Genomic DNA, 21821 nt, shown 5'->3' with positions numbered 1-21821 from the left:
CATCACAATGCAGGTGTAAAGAGCCTTAGCCTATAGGAAGTGGAGATGCAAATGTTAAGAGCCTTAGGCAATAGGGAGAGGAGGAGATAGTGGATGCTGCAGATGGACAGACTGGATGGGCCATTTGGCCTTTATCTGCCATCATGTTTCTATGTTACTAAAGTTCTGTGACATCACAATGCAGGTGTAAAGAGCCTTAGCCTATAGGAAGAGGAGATGCAAATGTTAAGAGCCTTAGGCAATAGGGAGAGGAGGAGATAGTGGATGCTGCAGAAGGACAGACTGGAAGGGTCATTTGGTCTTTATCTGCCATCATGTTTCTATAACCATAAAACTCTATGACATCAAAATGCAGGTGTAAAGAGCCTTAGCCAATAGGGAGAGGAGATGCAAATGTTAAGAGCCTTAGGCAATAGAGAGAAAAAGAGATAATGGTTACTGCAGATGGGCAGTTCTATGACCTCACAATGCAGGTGTAAAAAGCCTTAGCCTATAGGAAGAGGAGATGCAAATGTTAAGAGCCTTAGCCAATAGGGAGAGGAGGAGACAGTGGATGCTGCAGATGGGCAGACTGGATGGGCCATTTGGCCTTTATCTGCCATCATGTTTCTCGGTTTCAATGATCAGCAGTTTTTGCACTGCTTACAGCCACAGGCTGACTTAATCTTTGATATTCAGTGCCAGGCCATGTTCAAACTTCAGTATTGCATATCTGAGTATGTGTAGATAGCCAGAAGTTAACCGAGCACTAGTTAATATTTTGACTGGTGTCAGTTAGCTTGGAAGACAGTTAGGACAGCCTTTTTGCTGTCTTAACTTTATCTGCTTACTTAGCCAATTAGCAGACTGAATATTACCAACACAGTCAAACCTCGGTTTGCGAGTAACGCGGTTTGGAAGACGAGCAAAACACTCGAGCAAATCGTGCCTCGCAAACCGAGCGTTGACTCGATTTGCAAGCCCCCCTGAGAACCGGCATCGCCCCCCTGCCCGTGAACCCTAACCCTAACCCCCCCCCCAAACCGGCATCGCCTGCCCAAACCCCGAGCTGGCACCGGCATGCAGCACAGGACATGCCACTGCCGATACCTGAAGATCCTGCCTCTTGCCTGGACTGGGCCTTTCTGGCTCCCGCTCTCTCCGAGACAAGAAGTTAAGGCATTGGGGGCTGCTTTTTTGCTAAGTTACCCATGTAAATGTTTCGTTAAATATGTCGTCTTTGCTCGTGAGCAACGTAAGGCCTTTTTGGATACTAAGAAGCTGGCCCAGGAAATCCAGGGATGATATAAAGTAAGATAGATGGTGGTGTATCTCGTGAAGCTTATTCCTCAATGTCATATACTTATTACTGACGATCTCCTTATCACTTTGTACTCTCCCCAGTGCTTTGTTTTGTGGTCTGAGGAAGAGAAATAATTTGCTTATATGTTGGGATATTGTTAATTCTCTTTGCTTCTTTTTGTTTAAATGTCTTATTCTCTGTATTTCAAGAACAAGTGGATACTTGTAAAATGTATTGATAAAATGAATAAATAAATAAAAAAAATATATATTATGCTGACCTCCTTTAATTCTACGCTTCCACAGGTCAAGCAAGACTACTACATCCAACTGACTCCCTTTCTTCCAACCCCCATCATCTCTTTGCTACGCTGAACTCCCTCCTCAAAGTGCTCCCACCTCCTACCCCCTCCTTCTCTCTGTGGCTGATTACTTCCATGACAAGGTCCACAAGATCACCCCTGAATGACCTACAAAGTCACATCCTTCTCCCCTACCCACCATCCACTCTCCTGTCCTTCAAACTCACACCATCCCTTCATCCTTCACCCAAACAACTCAGGAAGCTCCCCTTGCCTACTCCCAACCTCTCAAACCTCCGTCAACTAGCATTGACTTTTCTTCCTTCTCTGAAATCACAGAGGAAGAAACCACTCAACTTCTGTTAGCCAAGCCTACTAGGTACCCCTCAGACCCTGTTCTCACCCCTCTACTTGACCCTGTCTCAACCTATCCATTTCCACTGCTTACAAACATGCAGTGGTTATGCCACTTTATCAAAAACCCCTAACTGGACCCCACTTGCCCATTCAACTATCACTGTCTCCCTTCTTCCATCCCTATCCAAGCTACTCAAGTTTGCTGTTAAGGGGAACGGTTAATCAGTTTGTTGAGTTGGTGGGCAGAGGAGTAGGGTTATAGGCAAACCATTATAACACAGCCTTCACTGACTATTCATGTATATTGGTACTAGAACACATGGGATAAAAACTTAGGTTGCTAAATCTTGCACTGTAACTGTCAAATTTATCTTTTAAACCGTATATTATGTATATTTGTATTAGATCCCCAGTATGTGTCAAATTAGGATAGAACTTGCATCAAAAAACTTGTAAACTATGGCAAATTGTAACCTGTTAACTGTATATTATATATGTTAACCTGTAAACCGTACTGAGCTCTTTGGGGAGAACGGGATAGAAACCAAATTAAGGCCTAGATTCACTAAGCAAACCGATCGTGTACCGATCGGTTTGCGACCCCTTAGCGACCAAATTTCCCTCCAGCCCGATTCACTAACCACTCCTGCGATCCGCTTCCAATCCGTGCATGCAAATGAGGGGTACTGCATGAAAAGTAGGTAGGGACGCGACTCACTAAACAAATTTCCCAATCCGACTAGGCTGGCCGATCAACTCCAAAAGCAACTGCTGGGGACCAGTCGTTCAGTGGTTTCCAACTGCATATCCTGCTCTCTGCCTCGAAGTCCTGCACTGCCCCAAAGTCCTGCTTTCTGTCCCGAAGCCTAAGGAAGTCCCTGATTGGCTCAGGCACCTCAGGCCCCTCCCAAGGGGGGAGGAACCCAAGGCGCCTCAGCCAATCAAGGCCTTAGGCCCCTCCCCATGCATCAGATGATGCGCTGGGTCGTGACCTAAGACCGCTATTGCGCAGCGGCCCGTGGGGGGTGCAGGAGCAAGAGGACGTCGCACTTCCTCTTGCTCCCAAAGATGGAAGCCTAGGAGCAGGAGGGACTGGGCACCCCCTCCTGCTCCCGAAAAGGAGCCTTGCCCTAAGGAGCAGGAGTGAGCGGACACCCCTCCTGCTCCCAACCAAGTATGCGGGGCGGATGAGCCGGACGTGGGTAAGGCGGTGGGGCCAGTCAGGGTTAATTCAGGGGGATGTTGGGCCGGGCCAGGTGTCGGGATACTGCAGACTCTCCTGCTTGCCCTGCCCCGATCTCTCCTGCTTGCTCTCTGCCGCCATTGCCCCGCAGCGCAGGTCTGCTTTAAAACCACGGGCTTGCACTGCAGGGAATGGCGGCAGAGAGCAGGCGAGTCTGGTGAGCAGGCAAAAGAGATCAGAGCTGGGTAGGCAGGAGAGATCGGGGTCTGGGGGTGTCGGGCAGGGCCGGTGTGTCGGGCCGGTGTAGGCTCTCCTGCCTGCCCTGATCTCTCTTGCCTGCTCGGACTCTCCTGCTCTCTGCCGCCATTGCCCTGCAGTGCAGGCCCGCTTTAAAACCACGGGCTTGCACTGCAGGGAACAGCGGCAGAGAGCAGGAGAGTCCGGGAGCAGGCAAGAGAGATCTGGGCAGAGCAGGGCAGGCAGGAGAGACTGGGGCTGAGCCCTGACAGCAGTGACAGGAGGCTGCTTCTCCTGTCACTACTGTCAGGGTGTGCGCATGAGCGGGGATTGCTCTGGCCGTGGGTAGGGGGGCGTGTTAACGAGCGTCCCCATTTGCATGCAGGCCTTTACTGAATTAGTCAGCTGGCATGCAAACAGAAACGGATCGCACACGGTTTGGAGGTTTAGTGATTCTAGTCCTAAATACATAAATAGATAACATGCACACATTAAAACCTCCTTTAAGCAGGTAGGGAATTATGCGCTGCTGGTCGTCGTTCTAGGAGCCAACGTACAAGAGGCACATTTTGGAAACTATTCTAGATTTTCCCCTTGCTGCATTCTGCCCCTTAGTGGCCGCCTGTCTTTCCTTCACAAGTTATCAATGAAGGATAATCTGGGCGTATCCCGTTTTCTTATGCTTCTCTCCCCTGGGTGGTGGTCCCTGCATCTAGCCCTTCTCGGGGAAAAAAACTTTTTTTTTTTTTTTCCTTCTAAGGCTACTCCTTAAAAAATTTACCAGGAAGTTTAATCCTCTTGCTGCGGCCAAAGTCATCGCAACATTTTGTCCTTTGTGTGATCGGATGATGAGGCATCAAATGCCCATGAAGAACCAGCTCTCAATCTCTGGTAAAAAGCCCAGAGATGACCACCCTTAGCTCGTAGTTCGGAATCATGCATTTGGATCTTAGGCAAAATCATCTGATTCACAAAGAAGCTGACGAGTGACTCCCCCACTTCCTACTAATTAAACAGCAGCTCAAAGGCCAGTTGTACCATTAAGAGCTGTAAAGTAACATTTCGCTGAACGCAACTCTGAATGAGTTACAGGATGTCCTGCCCCTCTCCTTCGGCTTCCTGCCCTTTGGAACTCAGATTTCTGGTCCAGGTTCAAAACCCTATACAATGCTTTACTCTTAGTTTTCCAGGCATCTTCTTCCCTTTCCTAGTTCATGAACATACAGCAGGGACTGGCACGCTATCAGATCAGACAAACTCAGCTACACATCACTGGCTGCCCAGATCACGGTATCTTACTCATCCATTACAGGTTTAATAAAACCAACACAGATTGAACTCCGCCAGAAAATAGTAGAAACTGATTAACTAGCACAGTAAAAAAAAATGCTTTCCAGAAAGCAATAATAATATACTTAACATAGAAACATAGAGTTTGATGGCAGAAAAGGGCTGTCGGCCCAACAAGTCTGCCCACTCGAAGAACCCTCCCCTCAACAAGGACCCTCCCTTTAAGAATTTTCCGGAGCGAACCCACTCCAAGAACCCTTCCTCAACAAGAACCTTCCTTTTTAAGCATTTCCCTGGAGTGAACCTACATGTTTATCCCATCGTCCCTTGAAGTCGAGTGCGTTACTGGCCTCAACTACCTGACGTGGAAGACCATTCCATCGATCAACCACTCTTTCGGTGAAGAAATATTTCCTGATGTCACCATGAAATCTCCCACCCTTGAGTTTGAGCGGATGCCCTCTGGTTGCCGTTGGACCCGTAAGGAAGAAGATATCTTCCTCCACCTCAATACGGCCCTTAAGATACTTGCATTCCTTATGATTTTTACAGTGCAAAGCACTGCTCAAGATCATTTCTTTACAGTAAAATCAAAGTGGTATCCCACAGGGAGAAAGGAGGTGACCCAAGGCCTCCAGGTATGTACTTGTCTTCCACGCCATGTGACCAATCCTCCCTTCAGCCGCATTTTCATTCACTTGGACCCTGAGGGACGGGATGTGATCAGAACACAGCCCTGAACTGGCTGCCCTACCAATATGTTTAAATTTCTTATTAACCTATGATATTACACTGCGCAACAAATTTTAACTTTTTTTCTGGGGCAAGAAGAAAACGAGGTTTACTTTATAGAATCTGACCTCCTGTGTATGAAAATAAGCCTCCGTTTTCTCCTATCACGTATAGTTTTTGAGCCAATCGCAAATGTTTATAGCATGAGAAGTCATAATATGACGCATTGCGCCGATTTAACTACGAAGCAAAACCCTGATACAAAATTGTATAGTAATCTCAACTGTGCTGATGAAGCTTGAAAATTGCTGGTGATGCAATAGGCCTACGGAGAACTGCATATTCCAGCTCCGCCTCTTCACCCATAATGATTGAATTATATAGCACATCATCAGTAAAATTAATACTTTAGCGCAAAAATCTAATTTAAGGCAAAACTGTTTTAATATTTTAGAGATTGTAATAACATTTACTCCAAGCGTTAGAAAATACAGCAAAAATGTTAATTTTTGATTTCTAATGCTCTTTTGCAAAAATCAGAGGGTCATACTGAAAAATGGTTCATAGACAATGGCGCGAAAGACAAAAGCGCGCGCCGACAATTGAGCGCAGCGTGGAGGCGCGTGCCGCACAAAATTACAGTTTTTAGGGGCTCCGACGGGGGGTTTTGTTGGGGAACCCCCCCCAGTTTACTTAATAGACATCGCGCCGGTGTTATGGGGGGTTTGGGGGGTTGTAACCCTCCACATTTTACTGTAAACTGAACTTTTTCCCTAAAAACAGGGAAAAAGTTAAGTTTTCAGTAAAATGTGGGGGGGGGGGTTACAACCCCCCACACCCCCACAACGCGGCGCGATGTCTATTAAGTAAAGTGGGGGGGTTCCTCCCCCACGCCCCCCCGTCGGAGCCCTAAAAACAGTAATTTAGAGCGGCGCGCACCTCCACGCTGCGCTCAATTGTCTGGGCGCGCCTTTGTCCCGGCGCGCTTTTGACCTGACACCCTGAAAAATTAAGGTGAGTTTTGAATCCAGCGACCCCAAATCACTATAAAACACCCACTACAAGTCATGCCCCAGAACCTCTGTTGCACACACAGTGTTATTGTTAATGGATGTCCGCAGTTGTGTGTGTGTGTCCATGGTTTTAATTTTTATGTACATTATAACATAACATAACTTTATTTTTTGTATACCGCCATACCCAGGGAGTTCTTGGCGGTTCACATCAATTAATCAAAGTTACAAACGGTACAATATCAGTTGATTAAAGTTATGGGCGACATTGTGCCATCTGAATCCCCCCCCCCAAAAAAAAAAATATAAGAACAAATACTAGGAAAGGATTACATTTTAAATTGCTCTTCCTGAATAGGCAAAAATAACCCACTTTAGACTGGTCAAGGCTTACAAATCTTTCCCAAAATAGAAAAAATGTAAAAATGACCAAGTACAGCCATATATCCACAGCTGAAGTTCCCCCCCCTCCCCCCACGAGCACCGACACCTTGAAAAGCTGCAAAATGTGAAACGTAATTCTTTCCTCGCCCAATTTTCCTATCAGCGCTTTTGTCAAGTTTCAAGTTTATTTAAAATATTTGATAGAATTGCAGTATCCAAATCCAGTGCAATTTACAAAATTAAAAATAGAAAAAATAAAAAATTTCCAACAAACAGGACATTAAAGACAATTACGACGTGAAAACACAGATGAAGAGGAGGGGGAAAAAAATGGATTAAATACAATTCGAAAATAAATAAAAAGGAAGGGTAAGGAAGGAAAAGCTTGGGGAACGGTATCCACTTAATTTCTACTTAACAGTGTTCCTTGTCCAGATAAATTCCAGGGAATGAGATAATGTGATTATGAAAAGGGTCAGTTAAAGGCGTCCTTAAACAGCCAGCTTTTTAGTAGGCCTTTGAACTTAGTAAGTAATTTTTCTTCTCTTATATTGAGAGGAAGAGAGTTCCAAATTTGGGGAGCTGAATCCCTCCTTGAATAAATAATTTTTAGTGAGGGAGTTACCAGCAGGGATTTTTCTTCTGATCTAAGAGAATTTACAGGAGTGTATGGTATTAAAAATCTTTCTAAAAATGTTCCCAGATCTGTCACGAGATACACAGAAACGTCGACGTGAATTTCTGTTGTTAAAGCCAGGAGTTATTGCTCTTGGGGCAACCTTTTTTCTTCGTCACCCATGTAAATGTGTGATAATTTACCATAAGCAAAAATATGTATTCTTTGATCCTAGCCAACTTACAACCTTCTTGTCAATGGCTTCTCTGAAAAAAGGAGAAGGAATTTGAGTACTCATTGATTGTTGATTACCTTCTCAGCATATACAACCTTTGGTCTTCATTTTATTTTGTATTGTATATTATACTCGCTGATTCTACATCTTGCTTTCCTTAGTTAGAGGACTTGAGTTAAAGTTAAGCTTTATATATACTTCTTTTAAGATAGCAGATTATTTGATTATCTGTCTAGTATTATGTTGTATTACATTTGATTTTGGCTTGACTTTACCTTTCTGTACAAGTGGATACTTGATATGTTATTGAAAAATGAAATTAAAAAAAAAAAAAAAAACTTTCTAAAAATGCTGGGGCTTAGTTTACTAATATCTTACGTGTCAGTAAGGCAGGGATGCATGAGAAAAGAATTAATATGCACCTAGCCAGAATGCTCTGAATGAAAAGACTTCGCGCTTAACAGCTAACAGAAGGTCCTCCCTTCTCCATCAGGGATTTCTTACCAGAATGTTAAAAAAACAAAACAAAACACAGAGGTCTCCTCAGTACCTACAAAGATTAGACATTACATTAAAATTATTCACAACGGAAAAAAATATGACCATGTAACTCCCTTTCTCATAGACTCGCACTGGCTTCCCATTAATCAACATATAACAAGTATTTAAAACACTATCTACCAACGAACCTCAATTTATAAACCGGTTACTAATTCCACACAACACGACTCGTTCTCTTCGATCCACAACTCAAGGGTTGCTTATGGTTCCTTCCTTGAAAATTATTGGAACCAGACGTCATGACATATTTTCAGTAATGGCTCCTCTTACCTGGAGAAGTTAAAGACCTCAAAATATTTAAAACCAATTTAAAAACTCTTCTCTTTAAAGCTTCCTTTAATCTTTAAACAAATTCTTTTTTAACAATTTTATCCCAATCCTTATGTTTTTCCCTACTTGGCTTTTCCTTTCTTCTCGTCTGAAGAACAACAATTTTGTAACTTTATCCCTCTCTTTTTCCTTCCCTTATGTACCTGAGTATGTCTGTTTTGTCAGTTTGTTTTTCCCCTCTTTTAAAGCTGTATAACGTATATTTTATTGTTACTCGCTTAGTATGTAATAAGCGATTTATCAAATTTGATTAAACTTGAAACTTGAAACATACAGAAAACCTTGAAGAATGTCCTGGTTTCTGCTTCACATTCATTTCCGAGGAAGCACCAGCTCTTAAGGTTTCTGAATGCTTCGCCTACATAGCTATTCACGCCATTTCATATCTTTGCAATTATTCATTTTTTTAAACTGTGCTTATAACCGTCAATATTCGAGGCAGAAAAACATACCTGCAAAAATCATGAACAGCTGAAGACAGGACTAAGGAGAACGTATGAGCACAGCAAAAAAAGGCACAAAAGAGGAAGGGATTTGGGGTTTAGCAGACCCCCTTTTTCAGCTGGAGTTCGAGACAGGTTACAGCACAACGGGTATTTTTCTCTCCCCTGACAGCTACGGCGTAACTCTATAACTTTGGCACCTCCATTTACGCACCCTAATGCTACGTGGGGAACCTTTTCTATAATGGCATCTGGGCACCAAAATTTCATTACAAAATAGTAGCCTAATCCCACATTGGCAAGCCAGAATTTAAGCCTAACCATTTACGCCAGGCCAATAGCCACACCTAAGTATGCCCTGCAATGCGTGTGACATACAGTATTCTATAAGTTGCCCACGCTCCGTTCAAATTATCTCCACTTGTTATTACACACTTCCTTGAACACCCAGTTAAAGAGTTGCCTGTTACGTTTGTACCTGAGGCAAAGGAGTGACTTGCCCAAGCTTACAAGAACAGCGCTTCCCTGGTACTCAGCCCGCTGCTCTAACCCTTAAACTATTCCGCAACCTTCGTGGGGGTTAGGGGCAGAGCCGGCTTGCTAATAGGGAAAATCGCAAAGAATTTTTTGGGGCCGGCTCTGACCCACCCCTGCCTCCCCGACCTTACCTGGTGGTCTAGTGGTGATGCGGGGCAGAAGCGATCTTCCTACGCTCCTGCCCCGCGCAGAGCCGTGCTGTGACTTCCCGCGGTCTCACGAGACTACAACGGAAACTCCTGTTGTAGTCTCGCGAGACCACAGGAACTCACAGCGCGGCTCTGCACGGGGCAGGAGCGTAGGAAGATCGCTCCTGCCCTTTGTCGCCGCGAAACCACGACGAGGTAAGGTCTAAGGGATGTCCGGGGCAGCGTTTCTGAATTAAAAATCAAGGTGCAAAAAAAATCACGAATAACCGAATTCGCGATTGGGGAAACCGCGAATCAGGAGGGGGAGCTGTACTTAATGAAATATAATAGTGGCCAAGAAACAGGCATGCTGATATTTTGAGGAACTAAATTAGTACTAGTGTTTTCGAGTAGGTACTGGACCTGCATGGTGGCAGGAGCCACACTTTCAGCTGGCACTAGAAATCTCCTAATGTTTTTCTGCAGGTATGGTATCCACCGAAGATTCATCACAATTAATACCTTAGATACATTTCTTCAATGAATTTCTACAAAGACCTTGGCGGTACCGCTGTGTGTAGTCATGCATTCACATGAATACATGACTACACACAGCGGTACCGCCGAGGTCTTTGAAGAAATTCATTGAAGAAACGTATCCAAGGTATTAATTGTGATGAATCTTCAGCGGCAGGAGGAGCAGAAAGCAGGTCTTTCCAAGTGGACACTGTGCCACTTTCCCATGGTACAAAATGTACTTTAGACAGAGACGTTTCATTCGAGCTTGACTAAACACCGGCCACATGCTGATACAAGAACCATTGGGGTGGAAAATGGTGGAAGGTCAAACATTCGGCATGTTAAAACTGCTTTGAGTGATTCATAAAAAGTCATGGAAACAGTCTATCAAAATGATACGTAAATGAATAAACAAGGAGAGGGATCCCTAGGATAGTAGACTTGGGGGTGGGTCAGTAGAGTGGGCAGACCTGATGGGCTATGGCCCTTATCTGCCGTCATCTTCTATGTTTCTATGAACTTTGGCTACAACAGGAAAGTGTGTGTAAGGGCAACTACTGCCGACCTACACAGATACACACGTCAACTCTGGTCATTCAGAACAGCTATTTTCTCTACAGTCTCATTTTGAGGGTATATCCATGGAACATAAACGTAACAAGAAAAGTTTTCACGTAGAAACATAGAAGATGACGGCAGATAAGGGCCATAGCCCATCAGGTCTGCCCACTCTACTGATCCACCCCCAAGTCTACTATCCTAGGGATCCCACTCCTGGTGACAGGTTCCCTTGGCTTAACCCTCTAAGGGATCCCACATGAGCATCCCATTTGCTCTTAAATTCTTGCACGCTGTTTGCCTCGATCACCTGCACCGGGAGCTCGTTCCAAGGATCAACCACTCTCTCGGTGAAGAAATATTTCCTGGTGTCGCCATGAAATTTCCCGCCCCTGAGTTTGAGCGGATGCCCTCTTGTGGCTGAGGGTCCTTTGAGAAAGAGAATCTCTTCTTCCATCTCGATATGGCCGGTAATATACTTAAACGTCTCGATCATGTCTCCTCTCTCCCTACGTTCCTCGAGTGAGTACAGCCGCAAATTTTTCAGCCTTTCCTCGTACGATAGGGAGATGCAAGAACATGACACTGAAAGTGTCGCAGAAACATGAAAGACCATTTTCGAAAAGGAAGTCTGACTTGGATGTTTCCCGCTAAATGTCCACAGTTGGAAGCACAGAAATGGCCATTTTCAAAAGTCAAACCTCTAGACATCCCCAAAAATATAATTTTTTTTGACAATCGCCACTAAGACAACAGGACGTCCACCCCTTAGGACCCCTAATTTTATATCCCATTTCTGACCAAAAAAAACGTCTAAATTGAAAATGTCCAAATACAGATCATTTGGACGTGGGAGTGGCCATCATTATGATGGATTTGTCACACAGACATGCCAACAAAGCTTTGAGATACCTTAGCGGGCACGGCGGTGAATTTTGCATGAAGTGTGCCAGAAGTACATCTCACCATATACCCCTTATAATTTATGGTAAGCCCTCCAAAACACCCTAAAGCCTACCATACCCCAATAGTCCTGATGGCTGCAGATGGCACCTATATGGCAGCAGAGTACTATTTTAGTGGGCTCACACTTTCCACCAAAAATGTAATGGTTAGAGTGGCTTATGGGCCTGGATCCTCCTCTCTATGGCTCACTAGCTCATCCACCGGGTTATTTAATTCATTCGGATTTTGTGTGAAGTGCTCAGACACGCAACCTTGTGGTATAGTATACAGCTAAACCAAAGTTGCCGCTGGGACCATCATGGCAGTTTCACTGTCCTGACCGCCGTTAAGGAAAAAAGCGTGCATGTGTCTTTTTTGGCTCCCACTCTGTTAGCCTGTCTGGCTTTTACAGCCACAGTTAGTAGCCCCTCCTGATGAAGGCCACGAAACTCAAGTCGGGAGGGTTCATAGGAGTAAAGGGAGCTTTTTCCTTCATTTCAATTGCACGTCCACAGCTGCCACCTGCAAATGAGACCAGCTGACCACCTGGACATTCACAGATGCTTTTGTTTAGTTTGGGTTTCACACTTTTTTCCTTAATGGCGGTCGGGACAGTGAAACTGCCATGATGTTTAGCTGTATACTATTCCACAAGGTTGCGGGTCTGAGCACTTCACAGTAATAGTTCTTATTGAATATACAGTGGTACCTTGGATTACGAGCATAATCCATTCCAGGAGCATGCTCGTAATCCAAAATGCTCGTTTATCAAAGCGAGTTTCCCCATAGAAAATAATGGAAACTCGCTTTGATACGTTCCCCCCCCCCCCCCCCCGATAACCGGCATCGCTCTCCCCCCGCTCGCAAAGGCCCCCTCGCTCCAACCGGCAAATCCCCCCCCTGCGCGAACAACTTAAACTTAACCCCCCTTCCCCCCCCCCATCTAGCGCAGGCACAGATCGTGTGCCTAGAAGATCTTCCGGTTTCCGGCTTCTGCCTGCCTGCCTTGAGCAAGCATCTGCGCATGCTCAAGGACTTCTAATTCTCCCTCTCGCCGAGAATCTCGGCGAGAGGGAAAATTAGAAGTCCTTGAGCATGCGCAGATGCATGCTCAAGGCAGGCAGGCAGAAGCCGGAAGATCTTCTAGGCACACGATCTGTGCCTGCGCTAGACGGGGGGAGAGGGGGGGTAAGTTTAAGTTGTTCAAGCGGGGGGGCCGGTTCGCACAGGGGGGGGGGGGTGCCGTTGGAGCGAGGGGGCCTTTGCAAGTGGGGGGGAGCGATGCCGGTTATCGGGGGGGGGGGGGGGCTCGCAAATCGAGTCAACACTCGGTTTGCGAGTCAAAAGTTTGCTGAGTGTTTTGCTCGTCTTGCTAAACACTCGCAAACCGAGGTTTGACTGTACAAGCATATACACACTGATTTTATTTGAACTAAGGCCAGTACTGGGCAGACTTGCACGGTCTGTGTCTGTATATGGCCGTTGGGTGGAGGATGGGCTGGGGAGGGCTTCAATGGCTGGGAGGGTGTAGATGGGCTGGAGTAAGTCTTAACAGAGATTTCGGCAGTTGGAACCCAAGCACAGTATTGGGTAAAGCTAAGAAGAAAAAATTTAAAAATTTAAATTGAATCAGGTTGGGCAGACTGGATGGACCATTCGGGTCTTTATCTGCCGTCATCTACTATGTTACTATATGTTACTATGTTATATTTATGTTTGGTATTAAGAACCAATTAAAACGCTTGTTGCCAGGTCTGAAAAGTAACCAAAAGCACTGAAGAACAAGAAAAATCTTCCTTGTCCCTTTAAATGTAGGGCTTACCAGTCTCTGCATACTCTTGACATGCGTGGGACTGATCGACAAGGCTTCTTCATACCATCGTTTGGCTTCATCGATATTCCCTCGGAGCTCCGCCACTTGGCCTCTCATATAAAGCACATTATGTGACATTGGGAAGAGGTTTGCAGCCTCCTGTGTGCATGCTGTGGCTTCTGTAGGCTTCCCAATTCCAATATAGACTTCAGCTGTGGGGAGGAAAGAAGGAACAATAAACACATTTTCTTTAGGTTTTTTTTTCCTTTGTGCAGCAGAGCAAGCTGGTAGATTCTGTTTTCTTTTTCCCATGCAGCTAAGCCAATCTGTTACACAGCTTTAGGGAAGATGCCAAAATAACATTTTGTAATGCATCACGTCTAAATGAACTGAAAAAAAAAAAAAAAGCTCCCAAAGGACAACAATAAAGTAAACTCCCCAAAAATGAAGGGGGGGGGAGACAACTCTTAATTCCAACACGAGGGTAACACTTATTATGCATCTATTAAACAAGACTTGATGCTAAACTGTGTTTCCGTGCAACACCCCAGATTCTCTAACTGGAGCCCGTGTCGGCACAGCCCTGGTTAGAGAATTGCACCCGACTGCAGAGCAGCCCCGGGAAAAGAGGGGAACCCAGTGCCTAGCGCCTGCTCAGAAAAGCAGTTGGGAGGCACAGCTCCTCCCCTCTGTCAAAATTTTTAAAAGCTTTCTTCTGCCCGTCGCCGCTGTTCTCACTGCCGGCTCAGCAGACGCGGCAAGGGAATCCCCGATCAGCTGAGCCAGCAGCACTTTCTGAAGCCCCCTGGGCTCAGTTGTTTGGGGCTTCCCCTGCCAGGTCATCAGCTGAGTCAGCAGGGGAAGCCCCGCCCTCCTGTCTAAGCCAACCCTACAAGGCCTTACGGCGGCCTGCAACAAGTCCGGGAAGGGGTGGGATGGGCGATAACCTGAATATGTTTGCTTGGCTCAAAAATCTCGGTTTATATTTGAGTACATATAGTATACAGTATTTCACTGTTTTATGCTTTATGATATTTTAGTTACCATATTTTACGGTTTTATTTACATATTTTATCTTTGTTTTCAGAATCCTTGGACTCCTGATGCAGGCTCTGTAGCTGAACCACAGTCCATATCGGGTCTTCTTTCTAGTTCCTCTCTGTGTGTTCACACTAGTAAAGCACATTGCCCAGTTTGAAGGCTGTGATCTCCTCTGCTATTTTTATTATCCTCTTGGGTTTGGTGCCGAGTGAATTCTTCTGTTTTTGGATTCCTGATGTTTCTGCCATTTCTGCTAATGCTTATTTTAAGATATTCTGGGTGGTGCTTGTTACACTTTCTTGTATGCAGTTCCATCAAAACTGAATCAGATTTCTGAGGCAGGTTTTTTGCGCCAAAATGAAGTTCTGTCTCGTCTTTTTTTGTGGACACTTAATAAACTCTTGTGTTGGAACTTGGAATTAGAATGAACCCCCCTCCATTTTGTTAGCTATATGAATTATACAACACCTGAAACAAACTGTGAGGAAGAGTCTGAAACATTTATTATTATTATTATTTTTTTCAAACAGTGGAAAAACCTTTGTTTGGTTGATTTCTTATAACTTCCTCCATTTCTATGGATATTAAAACTTTGAACGCTGAGCTGTCTGTAGAAACTGAATGTTAAGAGGTCCGTGACATGGTGATAATTCTCACACGTTTGCAAATTCAACCACATTTCCACGGTTGTTTCAGGAGTTCTTGACTTTCTAAATTAGGGGATCCCCAGACTTGGTCCTCAGGGGCCACGACTCACCAACTGAGTGTTCAGAATACATATAGATCTCACACACGTTCATTAGGAAAATCCTGACCCCTCCCCCCCAGCACTGGTGTAAGGATACCAAATGTCCTAGGCAAAGCCTGAATCTTGCATCCTGGCCCTAGCCCTCTTGCAATCTACCTATCAGCTTGGTCTCGCTCCTTGGAGGCTTTAATTCAGCACTTTCCCTGACCGCATGGCCCCTGTGGCTTGCAGTGGAAAGAGTGCCAGCTTCTTCTGTCTTGAGGCGCCATTGTCATGGGCCTAGATTCACCAAACTCACTGATCCGTGGCCGAGTCTTCCCGAGCAACCAATTCACTATGAGTCCTCATGCAAATGACTGCGATCGGAGGCACGTCCCACAGCGACCCCAAGGATCGCCGCAGAGCGATCCAGATGCATGCACAGACCATCTTCTATGCCTGTAGATGCGGTCCGCGCATGCGCTTGCTCTCCGCACAAGCGAGATCAAAACAAGGGGGGGGAGGGGGGCTTTAATGAAACAGAACACGCATTTAACCCGCAGGTTAAAACCACAAGCTTGCAACTGCAGGGAAGGGTGGCAGAGAGCAGGAGAGTTGGCAGAGACGGACGGCAGAGCTTGTCTTCTTGTGCTTTTTACACAAGGAAGATGTGTTTAAAATGTTTTATTTATTGGTTTTATTTTTGTTTTGATACTGGGATTTCAGGGCGGCAGAGAGCAGGAGAGTCGGCAGAAATTGGTCCTCAGCAGTCGCTTCTTTTTGGCTCGGCCAGCCCAGTCGGTGTTCCTTCTTCTGTTTAGCGAATCGCTGCCTTCCTACTTGTGCATGCCGTTTCCTCTCATTTGCATGTGCAGATCGGATCAGGCCAGGTTAGTGAATTGGGACGGGGTCTCAAACTGGTCAGGACACGATCCGTGAGCTTAGTGAATCTAGCCTATGGCTCATACAATAAGAATGAATCTGCATTAAAAAGGAAATTGCCCCCCTTTCCGCTGCTGTTGGGGGGTGGTTCACAGTCATTCGCGCGCGGGACAAAGCCGTGCCGACATTTGAGCCCAGACATTTGCGTGCAAGACTCCAGCGCGCCGCTGGAAAAGTTAATTTTAAACAGCTCTGACAGGGGGTGAGGGGAGCCCCCCCAGTTTACTTAATAGTGTTTGCGCTGCTGTGGGGGGGGGGGGGCTGGGGGGTTGGAACCCCCCATTATAGAGGAAACTTGAGTTTTTCCCGATTTTTTAGGAAAAAGTTAAGTTTTCTGTATAATGTGGGGGGGTTGAATCCCCCCCCCCAATGGTAGCCAACGGCAGTGCGAACACCCCCCGTTGGAGCTCTTTAAAGTTAACTTTTACAGCGACGCGCTGGAGTCTTGCGCCCAATTGTCTAGGCTGAAATGTCGGCGTGGCTTTGGTCCGGCGCGCTTTTGTCCCGTCACCGTTGGGGGTAGAGCCTCCATGAGTCTCAATACCTGGATGAGATGCTGATGCATGGAAGACGAATTTAGCTTTGTTAGGAACTGGGCAACATTCTGGGAAAGGGGAAGTCTATTCTAGAAAGAATAATAAATTTCTTATTTACCGCTTGCAAGTTTGAAGCTACCGAAGAGGTGTACGTTCAGGTACAGTAAGCATTTTTCTGTCCCTGGAGGGCTCGCAATCTGAGTTTGGACCTGAGGCAGTGGAGGGTTAAGTGACTTTCCCAAGATCACAAGTTGCTGAAGTGGGATTTGAATCAAGCTCTCCTGGTTCTCAACAGGCTGATCTAACCAATGGACTCCACCTTAACCTGGGTGGAATCAAACTGCTGGTGATAATATCTGAAAAGTGAAATAGAATGGCAAGCATTCCCATTAGAGGTCTGCACGGGAACGGGGATCATGGGAATCCCCCCTAACCCACGGGACTCCCATGGGGACCCCCCCTCTAGCCAAAGGGACTCCCACAGGGATGGAAGGCTTTGGAAGCAGGGTTCATCCATATAATGGACACGTCAGCCTTAGCAAAAGAGGGGGTTTATAACTTAATTACCTGAACAGAAAACAAAAAAAGGGTTCCACCAAAGAGATTCCACAAGGAAAACAGCAGCGCAAACACAAAAGAAACTGTGGAATTGATGATCCTGTCAGAGGTAATTGCTGCTTTTTATGGGGACGGGCAGGGATGGAGGTAATTCCTTGTGGGGATGGATGGGGACGGAGAGGATCCTGGCGGGGACGGGTGGGAATGGAGAGAATCTAGAGAGTTGCGCGGGGACAGAAATCCCACCCGTCCCCACCCGTCCCCGCCAAAGTCCCACCCGTCCCCACCCATCCCCGTGAGGACTCCCACCCGTCCCCACCCGTCCCCGCGAGGAATCCCTCCGTCCCCACCCGTCCCCGCGAGGAATCCCCTCCGTCCCCACCCGTCCCCGCGAGGAATCCCCTACGTCCCCGCCTGTCCCTATAAACTACAGAAATAGTTATTTAATTTAATTATGCTACTGAATTAAAGGCTCTGGTAGAAACCCATTTAAAAATAAGCAAAAATACTTTATTAATTTGGAAATATTAATTGGGAAGAATACATACTTTGTAAACGGGTTTCTACCAGAGCCTCTAATGTTTATAAATTTTTATCAACACAACTAATATACTACTTTATCCTTAAGCAAAAAAAAAAAAAATAATAATAATTTTTTTCCTACCTTTATTGCCTGGTTTCTGCTTTCTTCATGTTCTCATTCAATTCCTTCCATCCACTGCCTCTCTTCTCTCTGTGTCTTCCATTTGCTCTGTTACTGTGCCTCTCCCTTTCTCCCCCCTCCCAAATTGGTCTGGCACCCATCTTTTTCCCTCCGCTCCCCCCATAGTCTGGCACCTCTGTCTTCTTCCCTGCCAGCGTCTTCTTCCCATTCCCTCTTCCCCATTTCCTTTCAGTGTCCTTCTCCCCCACCATCTTTCCCATGTCCTGTCAGGCAGCATCCTTCTCCCCTCTCTGCCTTCCCCATGTCCTTTCAGCGGCCTTCTCCCCCCTCTGTCTTCCCCATGTCCTTTCAGTGGCATTCTCCACCCCTTTGTCTTCCCCAGTGCTTTCAGGGTCCTTCCCCCCCCCTTCCTCCCGTTTACCCCATGTCCTTTCAGCGTTCTTTTCCACCCCTTTGTCTTCCCCAGTACTTTCAGCGGCCTTCTCCCCCCTTAAGCGTCTTTTCTTCTCCACTCCACCTTTCCTCCCTCCCTGCCTCCACCTTTGTGGCGCTTTTGCAGCCGACCGACAACAGAACAGGCCCGGTCGGACAAATCTCCCTGTCCTGTAGCCGCGAATCTAAATTACCTTCTTACAGCAGCTGGAGTAGTGAAGCTGCTGTAAGAGGTAATTTAGATTCGCGGCTACAGGGCAGGGAGATTTGTCGGCCGGGCCTGTTGTCGGTCGATCGGGGGACCTGACCGGCTGTGCACATTCTCCGGGGCGGACCGCCCCCTCCCCCCTCTTTCGTACGCCATTGCCTTCTTCCTACCTGCCCTGCCGCACACAGCCGACCGGAAGTCTTCCTGATGTCAGCGCTGACGTCGGAGGAAGGGAGGGCTTTGCTTAAGCCCTCCCTCCGACGTCAGCGCTGACATCGGGAAGATTTCCGGTCGGATGTGTGCTGCGACAGGGCAGGTAAGGAGAAGGAGACTACCCTCGCGGCTCGACCAACCCCGCTGCGATCCAACCCCGCAGGAACCCCGCGACCCTCGGAGGCGTCCCCACGGGATCCCCGCGACCCTAGGGGGCGTCCCCACGGGATCCCCGTGACCCAAAGGGGGAACCCGCGGGATCCCCGCGGGTCCCGCGGGATTCCCGTCATCCCCGTTCCCGTGCAGCTCTCTAAGAGAATCCTGGCGGGGACGGGTGGGGACGGAGAGGATCCTGGCGGGGACGGGTGGGAATGGAGAGAATCCTGGCGGGGACGGGTGGGGACGGAGAGGATCCTGGCGGGGACGGGTGGGAATGGAGAGAATCCTGGCGGGGACGGGTGGGGACGGAGAGGATCCTGGCGGGGACGGGTGGGAATGGAGAGAATCCTGGCGGGGACGGGTGGGGACGGAGAGGATCCTGGCGGGGACGGGTGGGGACAGAAAGCACAGTTACTTACCGTAACAGGTGTTATCCAGGGACAGCAGGCAGATATTCTTGACTGATGGGTGACGGCACCGACGGAGCCCCGGTACGGACACTTTTAGAGTGATTGCACTCTAAGAACTTGGAAAGTTCTAGAGACCGCACCGCGCATGCGCGAGTGCCTTCCCGCCCGACCCCGACGCGCGGTCCCTCAGTTTCTTAGTTTCCGCGGAGCTAAGAAGTCGCATTTTCAACGGCTGTTGAAATATTTTTTCATTCGCCTTCCCGCTCGCGTAAACTTTTTCGGGTTCTTTTTGCCCTTCCGTTTTTCTTTCTTTTAAAAAAAAAAAAAAAATTTCTCTTGTTTTTGTCAAGTTTCTTGATTTGACCCGGCGGGGCCTACTGCCATCATCGAGGCCTCGGCCTTCGATTTGGCAGAAGCCGTTTTTACGTTCATGCCCCCCCAGCCCGGGTTCAAGAAGTGCCAGCGGTGTGCACGGCCTATTTCCCTTACAGACCCGCACAACTGGTGCCTTCAGTGTCTGGGTCCGGAACATCAGGCCTCTACCTGCACCCGCTGTGCCACTTTGAAAAAGCGGACTCTCAAAAATCGAGAGATACAGCAGAGACTGCTTTTCGAATCCTGGCGGGGACGGGTGGGGACGGAGAGGATCCTGGCGGGGACGGGTGGGGACAGAAAGGTTCCTTATGGGGACGGGTGGGGATGGAGGATCCTGGCGGGGGCGGGCGGGGATGGGTGGGATTTCTGTCCCCGCGCAACTCTCTAATTCCTATAGGTAGGGTCCAGTTCCGAGATTCATTCATTTTGACACTTTGATCAGGCTCAGCTGAGAAGCAACGGGATGACGTCAGCATACTCCATTTTTATATCCAAGTCGGCGTTTTTTCTAGCCGTTACACGAAAGAAGAAGTAAAGAAATCCTTCATTTCACTTCGTATATATGGCAAGTACTCACCTTTTGTGTTGACTGACCTTTTCAATAAGTCTCTATAGTCAGGAGTGGTATCGGAGGACTGGAGAAGGGCGGATGTGGACCCTCTCCACAAAAGTGGAAGGAAGAAGTAGGGAATTACAGGCTGGTAAATCTGACTTCTGTGGTAAGCAAATTAATGGAAATGCTTTTAAAACAGAGAATGGTGAAGTTTCTGGGATCCAGTGGATTACAGGACCGGAGGCAACATGGATTCACTAGAGGTAGGTCTTGTCAGACAAATCTGATCAATTCATTTGACTGAGTGACCAGAGAATTGGATAGAGGATGTGCACTAGATGTGGTGTATTTAGATTTTAGCAAAGCCTTAGACAGTGTTCCACACAGTAAATAAACTGAGTGCCCCCGTGATGGGTCCCAAAGTGATGGGCTGGGTCAAGAACTGGTTGAGTGGATTGAGTGGAAGGCGACAGAGGGTAGTGATCAATGGAGATCGCTCTGAGGAAAGGGATGTTACCAGTGGTGTGCTTCAAGGTTCTGTTTTTGGGCCTGTTCTTTTTAACATTTTTATAAACAATATTGCTGAAGGGTTTTGGGTAAGATTTTCCTCTTTGCGGATGATACCAAAATCTGCAATAGCGTGAATAACATGAAGAAAGACCTGGTGAAGCCTGAAGAATGGTTTGAAATTTGGCAGCTAAAATGTAATGCTAAGAAATGCCAGGTCATGCATTTTGGATGCAAAAATCAGAGGGAACAGTACAGATTAGGGGGTGAAGAACTTATGTGCACGACAGAAGGGCGGGACTTAGGTGTGATTGTATGTGATGATCTTAAGGTGGCCAAACAGGTTGAAAATGTGACGGCAAAAGCTAGAAGGATGCTCGGTTGCACAGAGCGAGGTAAGGCCAGTAGGAAAAAGGAGGTATTGATGCCTCTCTATAAGACTCCGGTGAGACCTCATTTAGAATATTGTGTACAATTCTATATGCCGCACCTTCAAAAAGATATAAAAAGGATGGAGTCGGTCCAGAGGAAGGCTACTAAAATGGTGTGTGGTCTTCATCATAAGGCTTATGGGGACAGACTTAAAGATCTCAATCTGTATTCTTTGGAGGAAAGGCAAGAGAGGGGAGATAGGATAGAGATGTTTAAAAACCTATGTGGCATAAATGCACATGAGTAGAGTCTCATTTGAAAGGAAACTCTGCAATGAGAGGGCATAGGATGAAATTAAGAGGTGATAGGCTACGGAGTAATCTAAGGAAATACTATTTTACGGAAATGGTGGTCGATGCATGGAACTATCTCCCAGAAGAGGTGGTGGAGACAGAGAATATGTCTGAATTCAAGAGGGCCTGGGATAGGCACGTGGGATCTCTTGGCGAGAGAAAGAGATAATGGTTACTGCGAATGGGCAGACTAGATGGGCCATTTGGCCTTTATCTGCCATCATGTTTCTATAACCATAAAGCTCTATGACATCACAATGCAGGTGTAAAGAGCTTTAGCCTATAGGAAGAGGAGATGCAAATGTTA

The 21821-nt window shown here is 46.8% G+C and overlaps 1 protein-coding gene across 2 annotated transcripts in view; it reads right to left on the bottom strand.

The window, feature by feature from the left end:
- TTC7B (tetratricopeptide repeat domain 7B) overlaps nucleotides 1–21821 on the bottom strand; it is a 416190-nt gene that overhangs the window by 61802 nt on the left and 332567 nt on the right. For both annotated transcript variants that reach the window (XM_033951913.1, XM_033951914.1), the window contains one exon: nucleotides 13474–13676. In XM_033951913.1, coding sequence (XP_033807804.1) covers nucleotides 13474–13676 — 203 coding nt within the window. The remainder of the gene's footprint in view (nucleotides 1–13473; nucleotides 13677–21821) is intronic.

This window comes from Geotrypetes seraphini, chromosome 7 (assembly GCF_902459505.1).
Source record: "Geotrypetes seraphini chromosome 7, aGeoSer1.1, whole genome shotgun sequence".
NCBI classification, from domain to species: domain Eukaryota; kingdom Metazoa; phylum Chordata; class Amphibia; order Gymnophiona; family Dermophiidae; genus Geotrypetes; species Geotrypetes seraphini.
The sequence above is the reverse complement of the archived record's forward strand: the minus strand, read 5'-3'. Positions and strand labels throughout refer to the sequence as shown.